The sequence below is a fragment of the Platalea leucorodia genome, assembly GCF_965183815.1.
Source record: "Platalea leucorodia genome assembly, contig: HAP1_HAP1_SCAFFOLD_435, whole genome shotgun sequence".
Classification (NCBI taxonomy): domain Eukaryota; kingdom Metazoa; phylum Chordata; class Aves; order Pelecaniformes; family Threskiornithidae; genus Platalea; species Platalea leucorodia.
Window position 1 is genome coordinate 15,391 of NW_028121152.1, and position 13,171 is coordinate 28,561.

Consider the following 13,171-nt stretch of genomic DNA (forward strand, 5'->3'; position numbering starts at 1 on the left):
GAGTGGGGTTTTTGCCTTCCTTTCATGCTTCAGCACAAAAAGCGCTGGCACTCTCCCGAGATGATCTGCTTTCCGCTTTGTGGCTGCGACAGCCAGCCCGAGGGACAGCTGGGTTGTTCTCAAAAGGGCACTGGTAGCAAACTGCAGACCTTCCAAGGACAGAGGCGACGGAGGCGACGGATGGGAGGGGGAGGATGTCAAGCCGAGTGAAAACTGCTCTCTCCCTGCAGCTTCGCCTCGGTATCAAGCCCCTTCAGCTAACCGCTCTCGGCACAGTCAGCGTCCCTCGGGTGTCCTTCAGAGGCCCGGGGCCGTCGGCAGGGTGGGTCAGCAGAGGGCGCGGCGGCAGCGAGCACCTTCCCGCCCCGGAGGCGACCGGCAGCCCCGGCCCCGCCAGCCGCCTCGGCCGGCTTCCGGGGGCGGTGCGGGCCCGGCCCCGGAAGGCGGGTTTGCTTCCGGGCCGCGCGGCGCCATGGGCTCGCTGTGGCGGCTGAAGCGGTTCGGTGCCTTCCCCGAGACTCTGGAAGACTTTCGGGGCAAGACGTGCGGGGCCGCGCTGGTGAGCGGGCGGGGTAAGGGCGGCCGGGGGCCGGCGGGGGGGCCCGGGCCTCGCCGTGGGGCGGCGGCCGGCCGGGGGGACCTTGCGGGCCGGCGCTCGGCGGCGGGAGGCAGCGGCTCGGGGTGGCGGCGGGCGGGCTGAGGCGAGGCGGGCGGGCGGCCGCGAGCGGCGGGGCTGACGGCGGTTCTCGTCAGCGGGCTGATCGTGGTGCTGCTTTTCTTCTCGGAGCTGCAGTACTACCGCACCAAGGAGGTGAGCGGCGGCGGGGGGGGGGGGGGCCGGCCCCCCGGTGCTGCCTGCTGCCCGCGGTGCCCCGGCGGAGAGGCGGCCCGTGGCGGCCCGCCGTGCCTCCGCACCCGCGCCGAGGCGCCGCCTGCTCCGCCGCCTCCTCCGGGCTCCCCACGCAGCAGCTGCCGCCGCCGCAGCAGCTGTGTTTGGGTTTTTCTCTTTCCCCGAGCTGGTCGTCCTGACGATGGGAGCGGGCTGCCCTCCCCCGAAAGCCGCTTGGCGCAAAGGTTGGCTTGTGGCCTCCTGCAACGCTGTCGCAGGAGAGCGTCTCAAAGTCTCTTCTCGCTGTCTCTGCTGTCTACAAGCAGGCAATCCAAAGAAAAGAAAGCAGGCGCAGGAACCCCCTTCCCCACCCCAAGTTCTAAGATTCCCAAATTATTGTTGGTCTTAAAAGTATCACAAATGGCAAGCATTTAGCTACCATGGAAGGTGTGGGAGGCAGCAGCTCAGGTGTCTGGCAAATCCCACATCTTAAAAATCAGCTCCTGAGCCAGAGCAGTCGAGGGAAAGAGGCCTTTTGGTTTGCTGCCAAGTGAAACAGGACTCTCTGTTTTTCCTCTGTTCCTAGGTTCATCCGGAATTGTACGTTGACAAATCAAGGGGAGATAAACTGAAGATCAATCTAGATGTTATTTCTCCACACACGCCTTGTGCTTGTGAGTCAGACTTCTGAACGCTGGGAATAATTTTCATACTTGCCGAGGGCCCGAGAGGCTCAGTGTGCCTGGTGCTTCCGCGTGCTGCGCTGCTGCTTGGGCCGCGGACAGGGAGGAACTGCTGATCCCTTGCGGTTATGCGGTGGTTCCAGCCAGGCCCACTGGGCGCTTAAACCAGCGCTTCCAATCGGATCGGGCCGCGTTATTTTTCTAGATTATAAATGAGGCTACAATATAACGCCACTTGCATTTCTGTGTGGTGGTGTACTTTGTCAGAGAGCTCAGTAATACCGAAAAAGCTGGCACAGAGTTCGCTTGGGACTCAAGATTTGACTGTATTGTTGTCGAAAAACTTGAGAGAGTCTCGTTTGGAAGTTACTTGACGAGGCACGACTTTTCCTTGACTTTGGTACTTAAATTCTGACTGTAACGCCAATGCCACGTGGTAACCTTTCTCCAAAATTTTTAAAATCGGAATGCGTGTTAATAATCTGGTTACCTTTTAGCTAAATTGAAAACAAAGTTGCAGGACAAAGCGATGGAAAATTTTGCAAGTCTTGCTGGGTATTACTGCTGTGCACGTTACCCGACTGTCCGCCAATCTTCCCTGCCTCTTGTTCTGTTGTAGTAATTCCTTTGGGTCGTGCATTGGGCTCTAAAGGTAGTGAGTCTGACTTCCTTCTGACCACCCAAGATATTATTGGTCTTTGCCTTCCTCACATTTAAAAGGGCGTGGGAAGGCCAGAGAGGCTGGAAGCCTCTGCTGTTTTGTGCAGAGAAGCTGTCGGTCTTACAAGAGAGCATGTAGCCAGCCAGCCAGTGCATCACGGTGCTTCGATACCAGGCCGAGACCACAGACCTTCTCAATCCTCCTTGTGAAAAGAGATCGCAAGGAAATGTGCTGATGTTGAAGGGGGAAGGGTGAGGGGGTAGAGGGAGGAGACAGCTTTCAGCCGATTTTAAGCTTAACTCGTGAACTCCTGAAAATGGTTATGGGCTTTGAGGGGTTTGGTTTTGTTCTTTTGCCTTGAGTGTATTACCTTTCGGGGTAACGCTTTCTGTGGCAGTTGGAAACAGTCCTTCTTGTACACCAAACCAGACCCTGTATTTGGAAGGGTCATTTAGGGTGCTGCAACGTGCGTTTTATTCCCTGTACGTCATTTGGCCCCAACCGTACCTGCTCTTCCAGTTTGGCCCGCTGGTATCCCCCTCGCTGAAAGATTCTGTGTTTTCACTGGTTGAGTGCTTCCTCAGCCTGCCACAGGCCATAACAAATGTGTGTTTATAGCCCACTTTCCTTGCTCGCTGGTTTCAGATTTGAGCATCGATGCCGTGGATGTAGCAGGAGAGCAGCAGCTGGATGTAGAGCACAATCTGTTTAAACGACGTTTGGATAAAGCTGGCAGTCGTGTGACTCCAGAGGCCGAGAGACACGGTAAGATGCTAGTCTGCCTTTCTTGGGTGCATGCTCTCGTAGTCTTTCCATCCCTGTATGCCTGTTTTGAGATTCACGGGAACAAGTGGCAGCTGAAGAGCATTTAAACACCACAAGCTCTTGAAGAGTTTATAGCACGCCAATCTATTAAACTGGCGGATCAGACAAACTCCTATTAATACTCGCTACTTTTGTGAGGCAGATCTTTGCGTAGTCCCTCTGAAATTACGACAAGGACTCGTGGATGCATTTCAGGCATAAAGCTGCTGAGTTCCTGGTCTTTTGCGACTAGAAATCAAGCAGCTGTTCTAGCAAAGCTTGACTTTGGTTGTGTCTTTAAATGACAGTGGGCTGACAAATGGGACGACCTGGTTAGAGGAAAGAGCGTCTCTCCGGGGAAGGCTCCGGTGACTCGACCCTTAAGCCCAAACTTGCACCTTGCTACGTTTGCTTTGCATATAATGTTAATGCATACCTGATAAACATATTTTAGCTGATTTATTGGTTACCAGTTGTAGTAAGTGGTCCTTGGCTACACAAAACTTCTCCTCTACCGTTTTTACGCGTTCTGACTCATCGTTGTACCTCGATACACAGCAGAAGCGACTCTGTCAAAGTGTCGCAATCCAACGGTAATACCGTCCTGACTTTTCCCTTCCAAAACGTGAGCTGCGTATTACCTTTTCTGGGAGATAGTATAGTTCTGCCTGTCAGCACGAACTAGATTTGTTGATTTGTATCACTCAGATTTAACTTTTCTGTTCTTGAAGTTGAAAGGCTAAACCAAGGCAAGAGCTGAACGATCGGTAGGTGCGAGAGTGTCTCCCGTTGTCACGGGAATGGGGTGATAGCGTTCTTGCTATCGTGTCAGCGAGCAGCCTTTCTGTATTCAGAGGTTGTGGCATTACAAACGTAATGTCCAGGGACAAAACCAGCTTTTCTGTATCTAATTCTCTGTTAACACGTGTAGGCCTCCTGCCTTGCTAGTATTGCCAGTGTCCATTGGGATCAGTCAGTCTGAACCGGTTGCTCTGACTCCTTATATAATCAATGGAGAGGAAGAGAAACTCGTAGGGAGCAAACCGTCTCACCTAGAAGAGGCATTTTAAGAGAGATCAGATGCATTGCAGGGAAGAAGCAATTTCTTCTGCTGTCTGGGAGAAGCACGCGGCTAGTTCGGTTTCCACCACCCGTGTTACAAGTTAGATCAGAAGTATCCGCCCATCTGCATTAAACTCTCTGATTATCAGTTTCTGTTAGTAACACTGACGTTCAGTCGGTTATTTAAATGGCAACTATAGCAGTATTGACCTTAAATTTGGGAAAGCGTACCCAAATTTTATGGAGTAGTATCTGGAGGCTTTTCCTAATCATAGTTACGTTGAAATAGTTCATAGCTTAGTGATTTCTATGGTAGGCTGCATTCTGTGCTTGGATGTCATCTTACTCGTTTCCATTCAGTGACAATAAGCGACTGAATTCTTTATCGGTGGTTCTTATCGTTTCCTTCCTTTTAACATGGACAGAGTTTTCCAGTTTCACCTATCACATCTGCGTGCAAGTCGAGGACCGCATTAACAGCAAGAAACCCTGCATGTAGAGTTTTATGTACTGTGTTTTCTTTACAGTGTCTGAACTGTGTGCGTTACCTCTGGGTGCTGGCTCTGAGACAACAGGCAGCTAGTGGTTATATTTAAAAAGCTGTTACTGGTTGCAGTATCTTGAAAGACTGCATGTAGTGTCCAGGTGTTCTTGTTCAAATGGTGGCAGTCACGGCTTTGACAAAGCATAGCAGTTATTCAGCTGTGTTCTTCCTGACGCTACCTTTTAGTGTAATTACAAGATGAAAAGCCATACCGCTTTTTAAATAGTGACTTCTTAAGCGCAGTTTCAACTATTTTGAATGTTGTAAGCCTTAGAAAGAAAGCCTCGCACAGTTGTTTAATAATGGGTATATTTTCTTAAAAGTTTTTGTTTGCTTGATTGTGACTACCATCAAGTATTTGATTAAGGAAATAAGGTTAATGATTAATTTTCAGTCGTATTTCATTCTTTCTAATTAAAATCTCTTTTTTTCTGTGGCTAATACGAAATACAGGCATCTTTAATACTCACTTCTGTCCACCTGTTATACCTTCCAGTTCCAACAAACAAGGCCCTGATAACGTTTTATCCCCTCAGCGGTGTCTGACGATGTACCTTGTCACCTTCCCCATCATTAGTTATCAAAGGAGCCATCTTTTCAAGGCTTACAGAGGGTAGTGCAGCAGCGCCTAGATAGTGAGCCTTGGAGGGCTTTTGTAACCCAGGGGACTTGGTCCTGTCCTTCAGGATTTGTGAGTTGAAACAGCTTGATTTTTAAGGGGGCCTCTTATTATAAGAGCTAATGGTTTTCAAACTTTTAGACGCAAAATTCCTTGGCTCACTTATTCCTAACTCCAAAATTTGCAGACCTTTGATATTTGTTTTGGTTCTTGACAAAACAAAAGTCCTGTTTGAGTTTTCTGTAGGCTTCTCCTGCCCTTTGGCGGGGTTCAGCTGTCACCAGCTGTCATCTCCTCTGTTACAAGTCTGTTACTCTTCAGCCTTCTGCACATGAGAACATAAAACTCCACGAGTTCGTGCTCCAGCCATACTGCGGCTGCGCATTCAACACACATGCAGCACAGACGTGGGCAGAATTGTTAAGTCACGAAGAAGGTAGAAATGCCTTGGAGATTTCTAGTGGGCAGTGGTTAACGTGTGTGCCTTCTCAGCATTGTCATCCTGGAGGACTGGCTGTCAGTTTTCCAGTCGGGAGACTCCTACTCTGAGCTTGTTTCACAGCAAGAGATAACCATGGTCCCTACGTGTCTTGGGACAGGATTATGCGTTATGCACCGTTGACTGCGGTGGACTGCTATTTAAAATTTTGTTTGTGTCCTGTATCAGTTGCAATTTACTGATTTGTCTACTTTAGAAAATGTTTTAACAAAGCCTTTACGCACGTAACATCTGATCGGTGCTCCAGCAAGGCTTACAGATAGCCAGTTCTTTCTATGGAGGGTGTTCTTGAGATGACAAACACTACTCTGCTTCTTGGTCTTACTTCCACGCCTCAACAGGCTCTGTGCGTGCCATTTCAGGTGGGCTTCGGGTGCAGGATGTGCAGCTTCCGACACAAAATCGCTGCGTTCATGTGTAGAACAGTTACTGTGCATAGAACAAAACAAGAGTACAAGACAGTGTTTCTAGACGTGCCTCATCACTTTGAATCATCTTTTGTCTTAGAGCTGGGGAAAGAAGAAGAAAAAGTGTTTGATCCAAATTCTTTGGATGCCGATCGCTGCGAGAGCTGTTACGGGGCAGAGTCAGAGGACGTTCGGTAACCTTTACACCTTTTTCGTATCTTCGTAGCACTTGGATTAATACAGTTGTGCTGCATGCACATTTTTTCCCAGAATGTCTATGCAGGTCTGGGCAATGAAATCCTCCTGGGCATGTGTTCAGAGAATGATGAGAACTGTTGTGGTTTTGGTATGTCTTTGGAAGCTGCACTCACGATTGTTAAGAACGTGCAGTTAGGTTGTCTAGTTTGTCTACATGCCTGTTTAAGGGCAGTGCAAATTGCACTACCTTTGCAGTCCCACAAAGGTCGTATCTCGGCAAACGGTATCTTTTCCGGGATTATTTGGTGTCCAGGGGGGAGCTGCGTAAATTATTTCACTGTTACGTGAGCTGTCTTGGAATAAAACCTGGCTATGGCCTTGCCTTCTCACTTCTGCTGCAGGCTTTGCATCCTTACAGGAGCAAAGACCAGACACCTATCGCTCACACAAACAACAGGTGTCATTTGGTGTTTCTCTTTCCTCCTACCTGCAAATTCTTGGAGGAATGGATCCGTGGTAGTGCATGGGTTCCGGACTACCCTTTGCTATTACTGTCTCTGTAGTAACTTGGTTTGTCCCGTCTGTCAAGCCGCGTCCTTCCCCAGAGCTGTTTCCGTCTTGAGGGATTCATGATTCCAGCCTTCAACTTTTTCTTTGGTCCGGCAAAACGTGGAACCAAGAAAGAAAACTGTTTTTTCTGGTGACCAAGGTGTTCCCCAGAGGTCACAAAGTAATGAAGAAAGTTTGCCATTAAGCCTCCCTCCAGTGTTGACAGTCTTGCCCTTCAGGGAAGAGGAGAGGAGGAATAGAAACGGCCAGATGCTTTGTTCACACCGGGAAGTTCCAAACTGCTCAGAACTGTGGGACACTGATGTCGTTTTTGTAGCAGATTTCTTTGCCAAGGAGTGACTTGGCTGTTTAAATGGACAGGCAAAGCTGTCTTTAGACTCAAGCTCTGCATTAAATCAGCTTGCATCCTCATGCCAAAATCTCAAAAAGTACATCAAGAAGCTCAAGCTGCTCCAGGAGCATTAAGCCTCCTTTCCAAGTCCAGTCCCTGATGTTTGCTTTATTGGTTTGTGGAAGAAAACTCCACCAAGGATTCAAGTCCTGAGCTGGAGCATCTCTTTATAGCGATAAAGATGGTAAGATGGTGCTTGTGCTTTTGCAGGTGCAGGTGGAAGACTGGAGGCTTTTGAAAAAGTGCAACGCCTCCTCCTCCAGCAGGCCAAGTGCCAACAGCAGCAGCAGCTGGGCAAGAGGAGACAGCCAGGCACGCGGAGCAGCTCTGAGCTGTCCGCTCTGGAAGGGAGGCCAGTGAGTAGGAGCTGGGTGGATGCTGGGGGCCACCTCTGCTGTGCGGCAGCTCGTTGGTACCCGGGCCTTGGGAGAGGGTGCTGCCACACGGCTTGCAAGCGGTGCTTGGTTGCTGAGGAGGTGGTGTCTGGCTGGTGTGTGACGTGTCCTCGTATGAGGGTGGCTGTCAGAGACTGAGGCGCAGGTGCTTTCCTTCCTGTGTCTCTCGCACACAAGGCACTACCCCTTTCTGTCACAAAAGTGTGCCTGGGCACTCTCAGTGACCGTTTCTGCATGGACTCGCACATTTAGCACGAGCCTGTGAGCTGCACCAAATGGCTGCGCAGTCCATGGTGCTGGTTTCACGTCTGATTGAAGAACTCTGGTTTTCGTCCAAAGACTTCTGCATCCCAAGATGCAGCGTCCCTGAACCTGACAGTGTCCCCATACCCCAGCCTTCACTGCCTGTGGCATCCTTGTTTCCTGTAAGGGTTGCTTTCTCTGTTCAGTGCTTTCCACGCTCTAAGCTTAAGGCAGATGAGCAAACTTCCTGCTGCTCTTCTGGCCACTTTATGCCTTCTGGTGGTTTGCCCGTCCCCTTTCCCAGGTGAATGTAGGAAGGGTGGTGGGCAGGGCCCGGGATATCTGAGCTGTAACCTCTCCTCAGGGAGCTCCTTCCACTCCTGGGCTTCTCTGGTGTCAGTGCTCTGCTGTTCCTTCAGTTGGCTGCAGCTTTTGAGCTGTCTAAGCTATTTGGGTAGGTGTGTTTTGATACTGAGAGAAGCGGAGGTGTTGGAGGTAAGGGCTTCAGGACCAGTCAAGGTTCAGCAGCATATATTGTAGAAAGTACACTTGTATGCAATTTTGGGGTTTTTTTTCAGGTCAGTAATTTTGTATTGGGTGTTCAGGGGTGGCAAGGTGGTTTAACGGTATGGTTTTGGTTTTGTTTTTTTCCCCAAGTGCTTTGTATTTTCCTGGACTTCCTGACTTTATTGAAGATGGAACCTTGTTTTTTTTTCACCAGTTTTGCTGCATACTGTGCAAGTTGTTGATACCATTCCTTAGCAGGACTGATGGTGAGATAATCTAACAGGGGTTAAGATGCATACATCTTGTCTGCATCCGTATACGGGCTTTCAGCATTTTTCAAGAAAGCAGCAGGGACATAAGGCATAGTGTCTTTCAGGGTATGGAACAGCTCATCACCTTTCCCGATCACCGACAGAGTACCATGTTCTCCCTAGAGCCTTTGCAGCTTGCAGCAGGCCCCTCAGAGATTATAAGCATCAGGACTTCACTTATTTTGTGGGTCTGTAGCAGAGCCCGGAGTCTGTGGGAAGATGGAAGATAGGAGGTGCTCGCACAACACAGGGCACAGCTTGGAAGAGCAGCTCCCAAGGAGCAGCTGACACGGGGAGTTCGGTGGTGCAAATACAGGGCAGGAGCTGTCAGGAAGGAGTGGGCTTCCTTCCCTGAAAGCTCAGGAGAAGAGAAAGGGTTTCTAAAGTTTTGGGACCAGGGGATGGTTGGGAAGGGGAGGTGGGTTCATCAGCCTTTCTCAGATGGGTTTTGCAGTTGGATTTGGGTTTCGCTGAGGTTTGTTCTGGTTTAATCTCTCCACAGGTGACGGGAGGTACGACAAAGGCATGAGAGACGCAGTGTGAACTGTCCGGGCTTCTGCGTCACAGCGTGCAGGGTCAAATGTCAGACAAGTCCCATCTCGGAAAGCATTAGGTACATTCAGGTATACACTAAAATACACCCCCAGAACTCTGAGGTCTCTGCTCCTCTGTGCCTTTTCCTTCATTCCCCGACTTAATCTTTGCATCCATCCCTCCACCGTCTGTCCATATGTCACTATCATTGCTACTTAGAGGCATTGACTAGGCACTTATTTCCAGTGCAGGCTTCTGTCATTGTGTTTCTTCGGATTTCTTGGAGAAGAGGATGCATATTATTTGTGCTCGTAATGCTCTCCAGCTAGGGGTCTTGTCTTCATCATAGTCTCTGGGCACACAGGCCTTTTCTATTATCACAGTTTTGTCTTTCCTTAACTGTCCAATGAGGTTTGCTCTAGTATCACTCACGGCAGTTATGTTCTCTTGTCCTTGTTTACCTATTGTGTTTTTTAGCACCGGTTTCTGTAGTCATAAGGTGTCTGTTTGAGGTCTTTGAGTCACCACGTCTTGCCACCGTGGGTTTTTCCATCAGCCAACAGGCTCCCTAATTTTGTAAGGGGCCTCATAGGTAATCAGGCTCAGGTGTCTCACACTGTTTTCATGAAGGGCCTCTTGTCCTTGTGGCTTCATCCGCTGGGTGGTATTGGTTGCTGCCTGGTGCAGTGTCCTGTCTTTTTGAAGGTTCTGGGTTTTTTCATCTTTTCTTGGTTTTGTTTGAAATTTTTTGAGCGGGGTTCTTTTGTTTATTCTTGCAGGTAAGGTCTGGTCTTCCTTTGACCTCCCAGTCCACATGGCTTTCGTTCCTCTTTTTTGCCAGGTATCCTTACCACTGCATTTCCATGATGGGAGTGGTGGAGAGGGGAGCAGAGCACTCGGAGTTCTGGAGCATCCAGGGAGGCAGTGTTGGGCTTCCTCTCGTCTTTGTGGGGCTGTACCCTGAGGAAGTCCAGTATTTGAGCATAGATTATGTGGGTACACTAATCCCTTTCAGAGTGTGTCAGAGGGTAAGGTTTTTGTTCTGTTTTGTGTGGGAGAAGACAGCGCTCTGACTGTTTTGGGGATGAGATGGGGTACACCTATGCTTTCAGGTCATACCTGATTTGCCAGACACTTTGAACTACTTGTATCTGGTTTTCCAGGTGACTCATGAAAGGGTTTGGGGCACACTGACAGCGGGCACTGTCACCAAAAGGCAAAGCGGAGTTGTAGCAGGAGTCTTCCATTTATGGAGATGGGCTCAGTCATCTCCTGCACAAACTTCTGTTCTGTAGCGATCGGGACAGTAGCATTCTTTAGATTTCTTAAAGAACGAGAGGAGGATGGAGCAGGCTATCAAAGCGTAATCATTTGTTTCCTTTAGCAGTACAGGTGCCCAAGGACTGACCCGCATTTGAGAAATGGCATAAGGACATCTGTGTTGACCATCAGCAGAGGAAGGAGCGTCCTTCAGGTGCCAAGGTGATGAAGCAGAGTCCTTATTTGGTCCATTTGATTTTCATCACCTGGGGGGGGCCTTGGACATGCGAAACGTGGTCAGTACGTTTGAGGCTATGAGGGATATCACAGATAGCACTCGACGGGCATTAGAACTGGGTGCCCAAGTCAGACTGACCTGACAGAACCGTCCCACCACCTGAAGTAGCACATACTTCTGTAGCTAGTTTTTAATAGCTCAGCCTGCATCACCTTCAGCCAATCTCAATTTAGATGGCGGTGCCGATCTCGTCGTCTTCAGCATCTGTCTGCACTCAGGCCTCTTGTAACTCCTATGCAGCTGTGGCTTAAGACTTTTTAGCGCAGCGTTATCTAACAGTAGCATTCTGTGTGCAAGCAGCTTCCAGCAGCCCAGTCTCATATCCCGTTAATGTCAACACTCTCATTTGAGAATGCTGTCCACAGAGAGGTTCTCTGTGCTGCAGTTCATGGAGTCATTTATGAGTGATTTACCCATAAAGGAAAAGCCTGTCATTATGCCAGCCACAGTCACGTGCTACCCATACCTCTTTTGGCATTTGCAGGCATGATTTTTTTCAGCTCTATCTGTTTCCCCTTATATTTGAGTCAGCTGACAGTAACTCTTAACTTTTGTGTTGGTGTGTGGTCTGACCTATTCTTGCAGTTAAAGTAATAGGTCTAGGCTAAGCAAGATGGTCAAGTGAAGTGCGATGGCAAAGGTGAGTGGACAGCACTGGGGGCTGTGGTGGGGGTGAGGTCAGTTGCTTGGGTTTTGTGCTTTTGGGGTCTCTCTGTTGCCAGAGTATGTAGGTCGATGGGATTTTTACTCTGTTTTGCATGGCCAGCTCTCTCTCAGAAAGCAGTATATAACGTCTGTGTGCCTCTCTGCATTTTCCTGACACAGGCCCAGCATTGAAGGCTGCCGTTCCCGAGACATCGGAGACGGACCGACTATACGAGTGGGCACCTCATGCAGCCATTGACCCCAGCGGTGCAGCACGGGAGGCACGCAGAGCAGTGTGAGCCTGCTGGGGGACCGGGCGAATCCAGGATGTGGCTACTGGGATGGAAGAAAGAGGAGGGACGGGTGTATACTTTTTATGGGTATTGCTGTCTCTCTTTCTTGAGCCTGCTGATGTAACTGACTCAGCATGGCAGATTGGAGCACAAAGCACAGATAGACAAGGTTAGTGGAGTGAAGAAGTCAGCCTGGGGATGGTTTACTGTTTGTTAGAGTATTTGTCAACATGTAGCTGACTTTGTTTTATTTTGCTGCAGATGCACAGCAGGGAGCCGGACACCAAAGGGAGATGGCAAGTGGAGAACCATAGGAAGTTGGTCTGCGCCCAGGGATGGAAGGAATAGTTCTATTGTTGGTGCCTATATGACCTGTTAATGCTGTGTTTTGAAGGCGTGAAACAACTCTTGAAATTGCACGCGTAGCAGGATGTCGACCCCTGGTGAGTGTGAAAGGCAAGGTGCGACACCAAGCCACAGCGGCAGTTATTTTTGAGCTGTCGCATTGTTTGCGAGCAGGTGGCTGCTTCCGGGCACAGCAGTCACTTTGTCTCGTTGGTTTTCTAGGTGCCATGGGAGACGCTGGCCACAACATCCAGTGTTGGACTGGGAGCAGTTAAGCGTTAGACTTGCAGCTGGCTGTCTCCTGCAGCCATCATCTTTGTCTGGCAGTATTGTCAGACTTTTGGAAATGGCATAGACCAGACTTCAAAGCTGGAAGGTATAAAACATCAGCTTACCCAAAAAGCCTTTGAAGCAGATCAAGCAGTAGCTGGACTGCCGAGTCTTTTGTGCTTCCCGGTGGGATACAGGAGATGCTCGCACCGTGATGGAGGAGGAAGGATGAGCACTCTCACTACGGAACCAATTCTGTCTTTTTGGTTTTTTTTTTTTTTTTTTTTTTGTCTTCTCCTAAGTGCACGAGTTAAGTGTTACAGGTTGTAAGTTATGAAACCTCATGACCTGAGTGGTGAATAAGTGAATTCATGTAATAGACTAGTCTGGGCAAAGGGGACCGAGCCCTGTTTGTCATGTTTGTTTGTTGTATTTCTTCATGAGCTCATGAAATAAAGCTCAATTCACAGAGTACGTTGTCCTGTAAATTTGAAGTTTTCTCTCCCGTACCATTTTTTCTCTAACTGCTTGCAGTCTGTCCCATTCGTGCTGCAAACCAGGGAGAAAAAGTCAATAATGCCATCTCTCTCTGTTTGGTTTTCGTACTAGATTGGGAACTCTGGCTCCAGTGGCAGTCAAGTTTGAGCTTTTAGTAGAAAGCTCTAGCTGTTCAGTTGGCTTCCCTGTGCAACGGACCTTCTCTGCTGTCACTGCGGTCCTACCCGTCTTGCCCCAGCGTCCCCATACCCCCCCCAGCCAACACTCTGGGGTCGGGGCCCGTTTCCTCGCGCTCCTTCTCTCCC

The 13,171-nt window shown here is 49.4% G+C and overlaps 1 protein-coding gene across 21 annotated transcripts; it reads left to right on the top strand.

The window, feature by feature from the left end:
* The first annotated feature begins 412 nt into the window (after positions 1 to 412).
* Positions 413 to 13,112, top strand: LOC309604179 (endoplasmic reticulum-Golgi intermediate compartment protein 3-like). 21 transcript variants are annotated; one of them, XM_082339102.1, is made up of 9 exons: positions 419 to 559; positions 1,416 to 1,503; positions 2,792 to 2,938; positions 7,478 to 7,623; positions 10,642 to 10,739; positions 11,641 to 11,755; positions 12,015 to 12,196; positions 12,321 to 12,474; positions 12,978 to 13,112. In XM_082339102.1, the coding sequence occupies exons 1-6, from the start codon at positions 473 to 475 to the stop codon at positions 11,717 to 11,719; spliced, it is 645 nt and encodes a 214-aa protein (XP_082195228.1). In that variant the 5' UTR covers positions 419 to 472; the 3' UTR covers positions 11,720 to 11,755; positions 12,015 to 12,196; positions 12,321 to 12,474; positions 12,978 to 13,112. The 21 variants fall into 21 exon arrangements, with proteins under 21 accessions (XP_082195233.1, XP_082195235.1, XP_082195234.1 ...); XM_082339107.1 differs by lacking the exons at positions 12,015 to 12,196; positions 12,321 to 12,474; positions 12,978 to 13,112 and adding exons at positions 8,627 to 8,678; positions 9,226 to 9,336 and having other exon boundaries at positions 413 to 559; positions 11,641 to 11,659; XM_082339109.1 differs by lacking the exons at positions 11,641 to 11,755; positions 12,015 to 12,196; positions 12,321 to 12,474; positions 12,978 to 13,112 and adding exons at positions 8,627 to 8,678; positions 9,226 to 9,346; positions 10,037 to 10,098 and having other exon boundaries at positions 413 to 559; positions 10,642 to 10,740.
* Positions 13,113 to 13,171: the final 59 nt, after the last annotated feature.

Coding starts and splice junctions, on each gene's coding strand:
- LOC309604179 (XM_082339102.1), top strand. CDS start 473: ATGGGCTCGCTGTGGCGGCTGAAGCGGTTCGGTGCCTTCCCCGAGACT. Junction 560..1,415: donor AGACGTGCGGGGCCGCGCTG/GTGAGCGGGCGG, acceptor CTCTGTTCCTAG/GTTCATCCGGAATTGTACGT. Junction 1,504..2,791: donor TCCACACACGCCTTGTGCTT/GTGAGTCAGACT, acceptor GTGTGTTTATAG/CCCACTTTCCTTGCTCGCTG.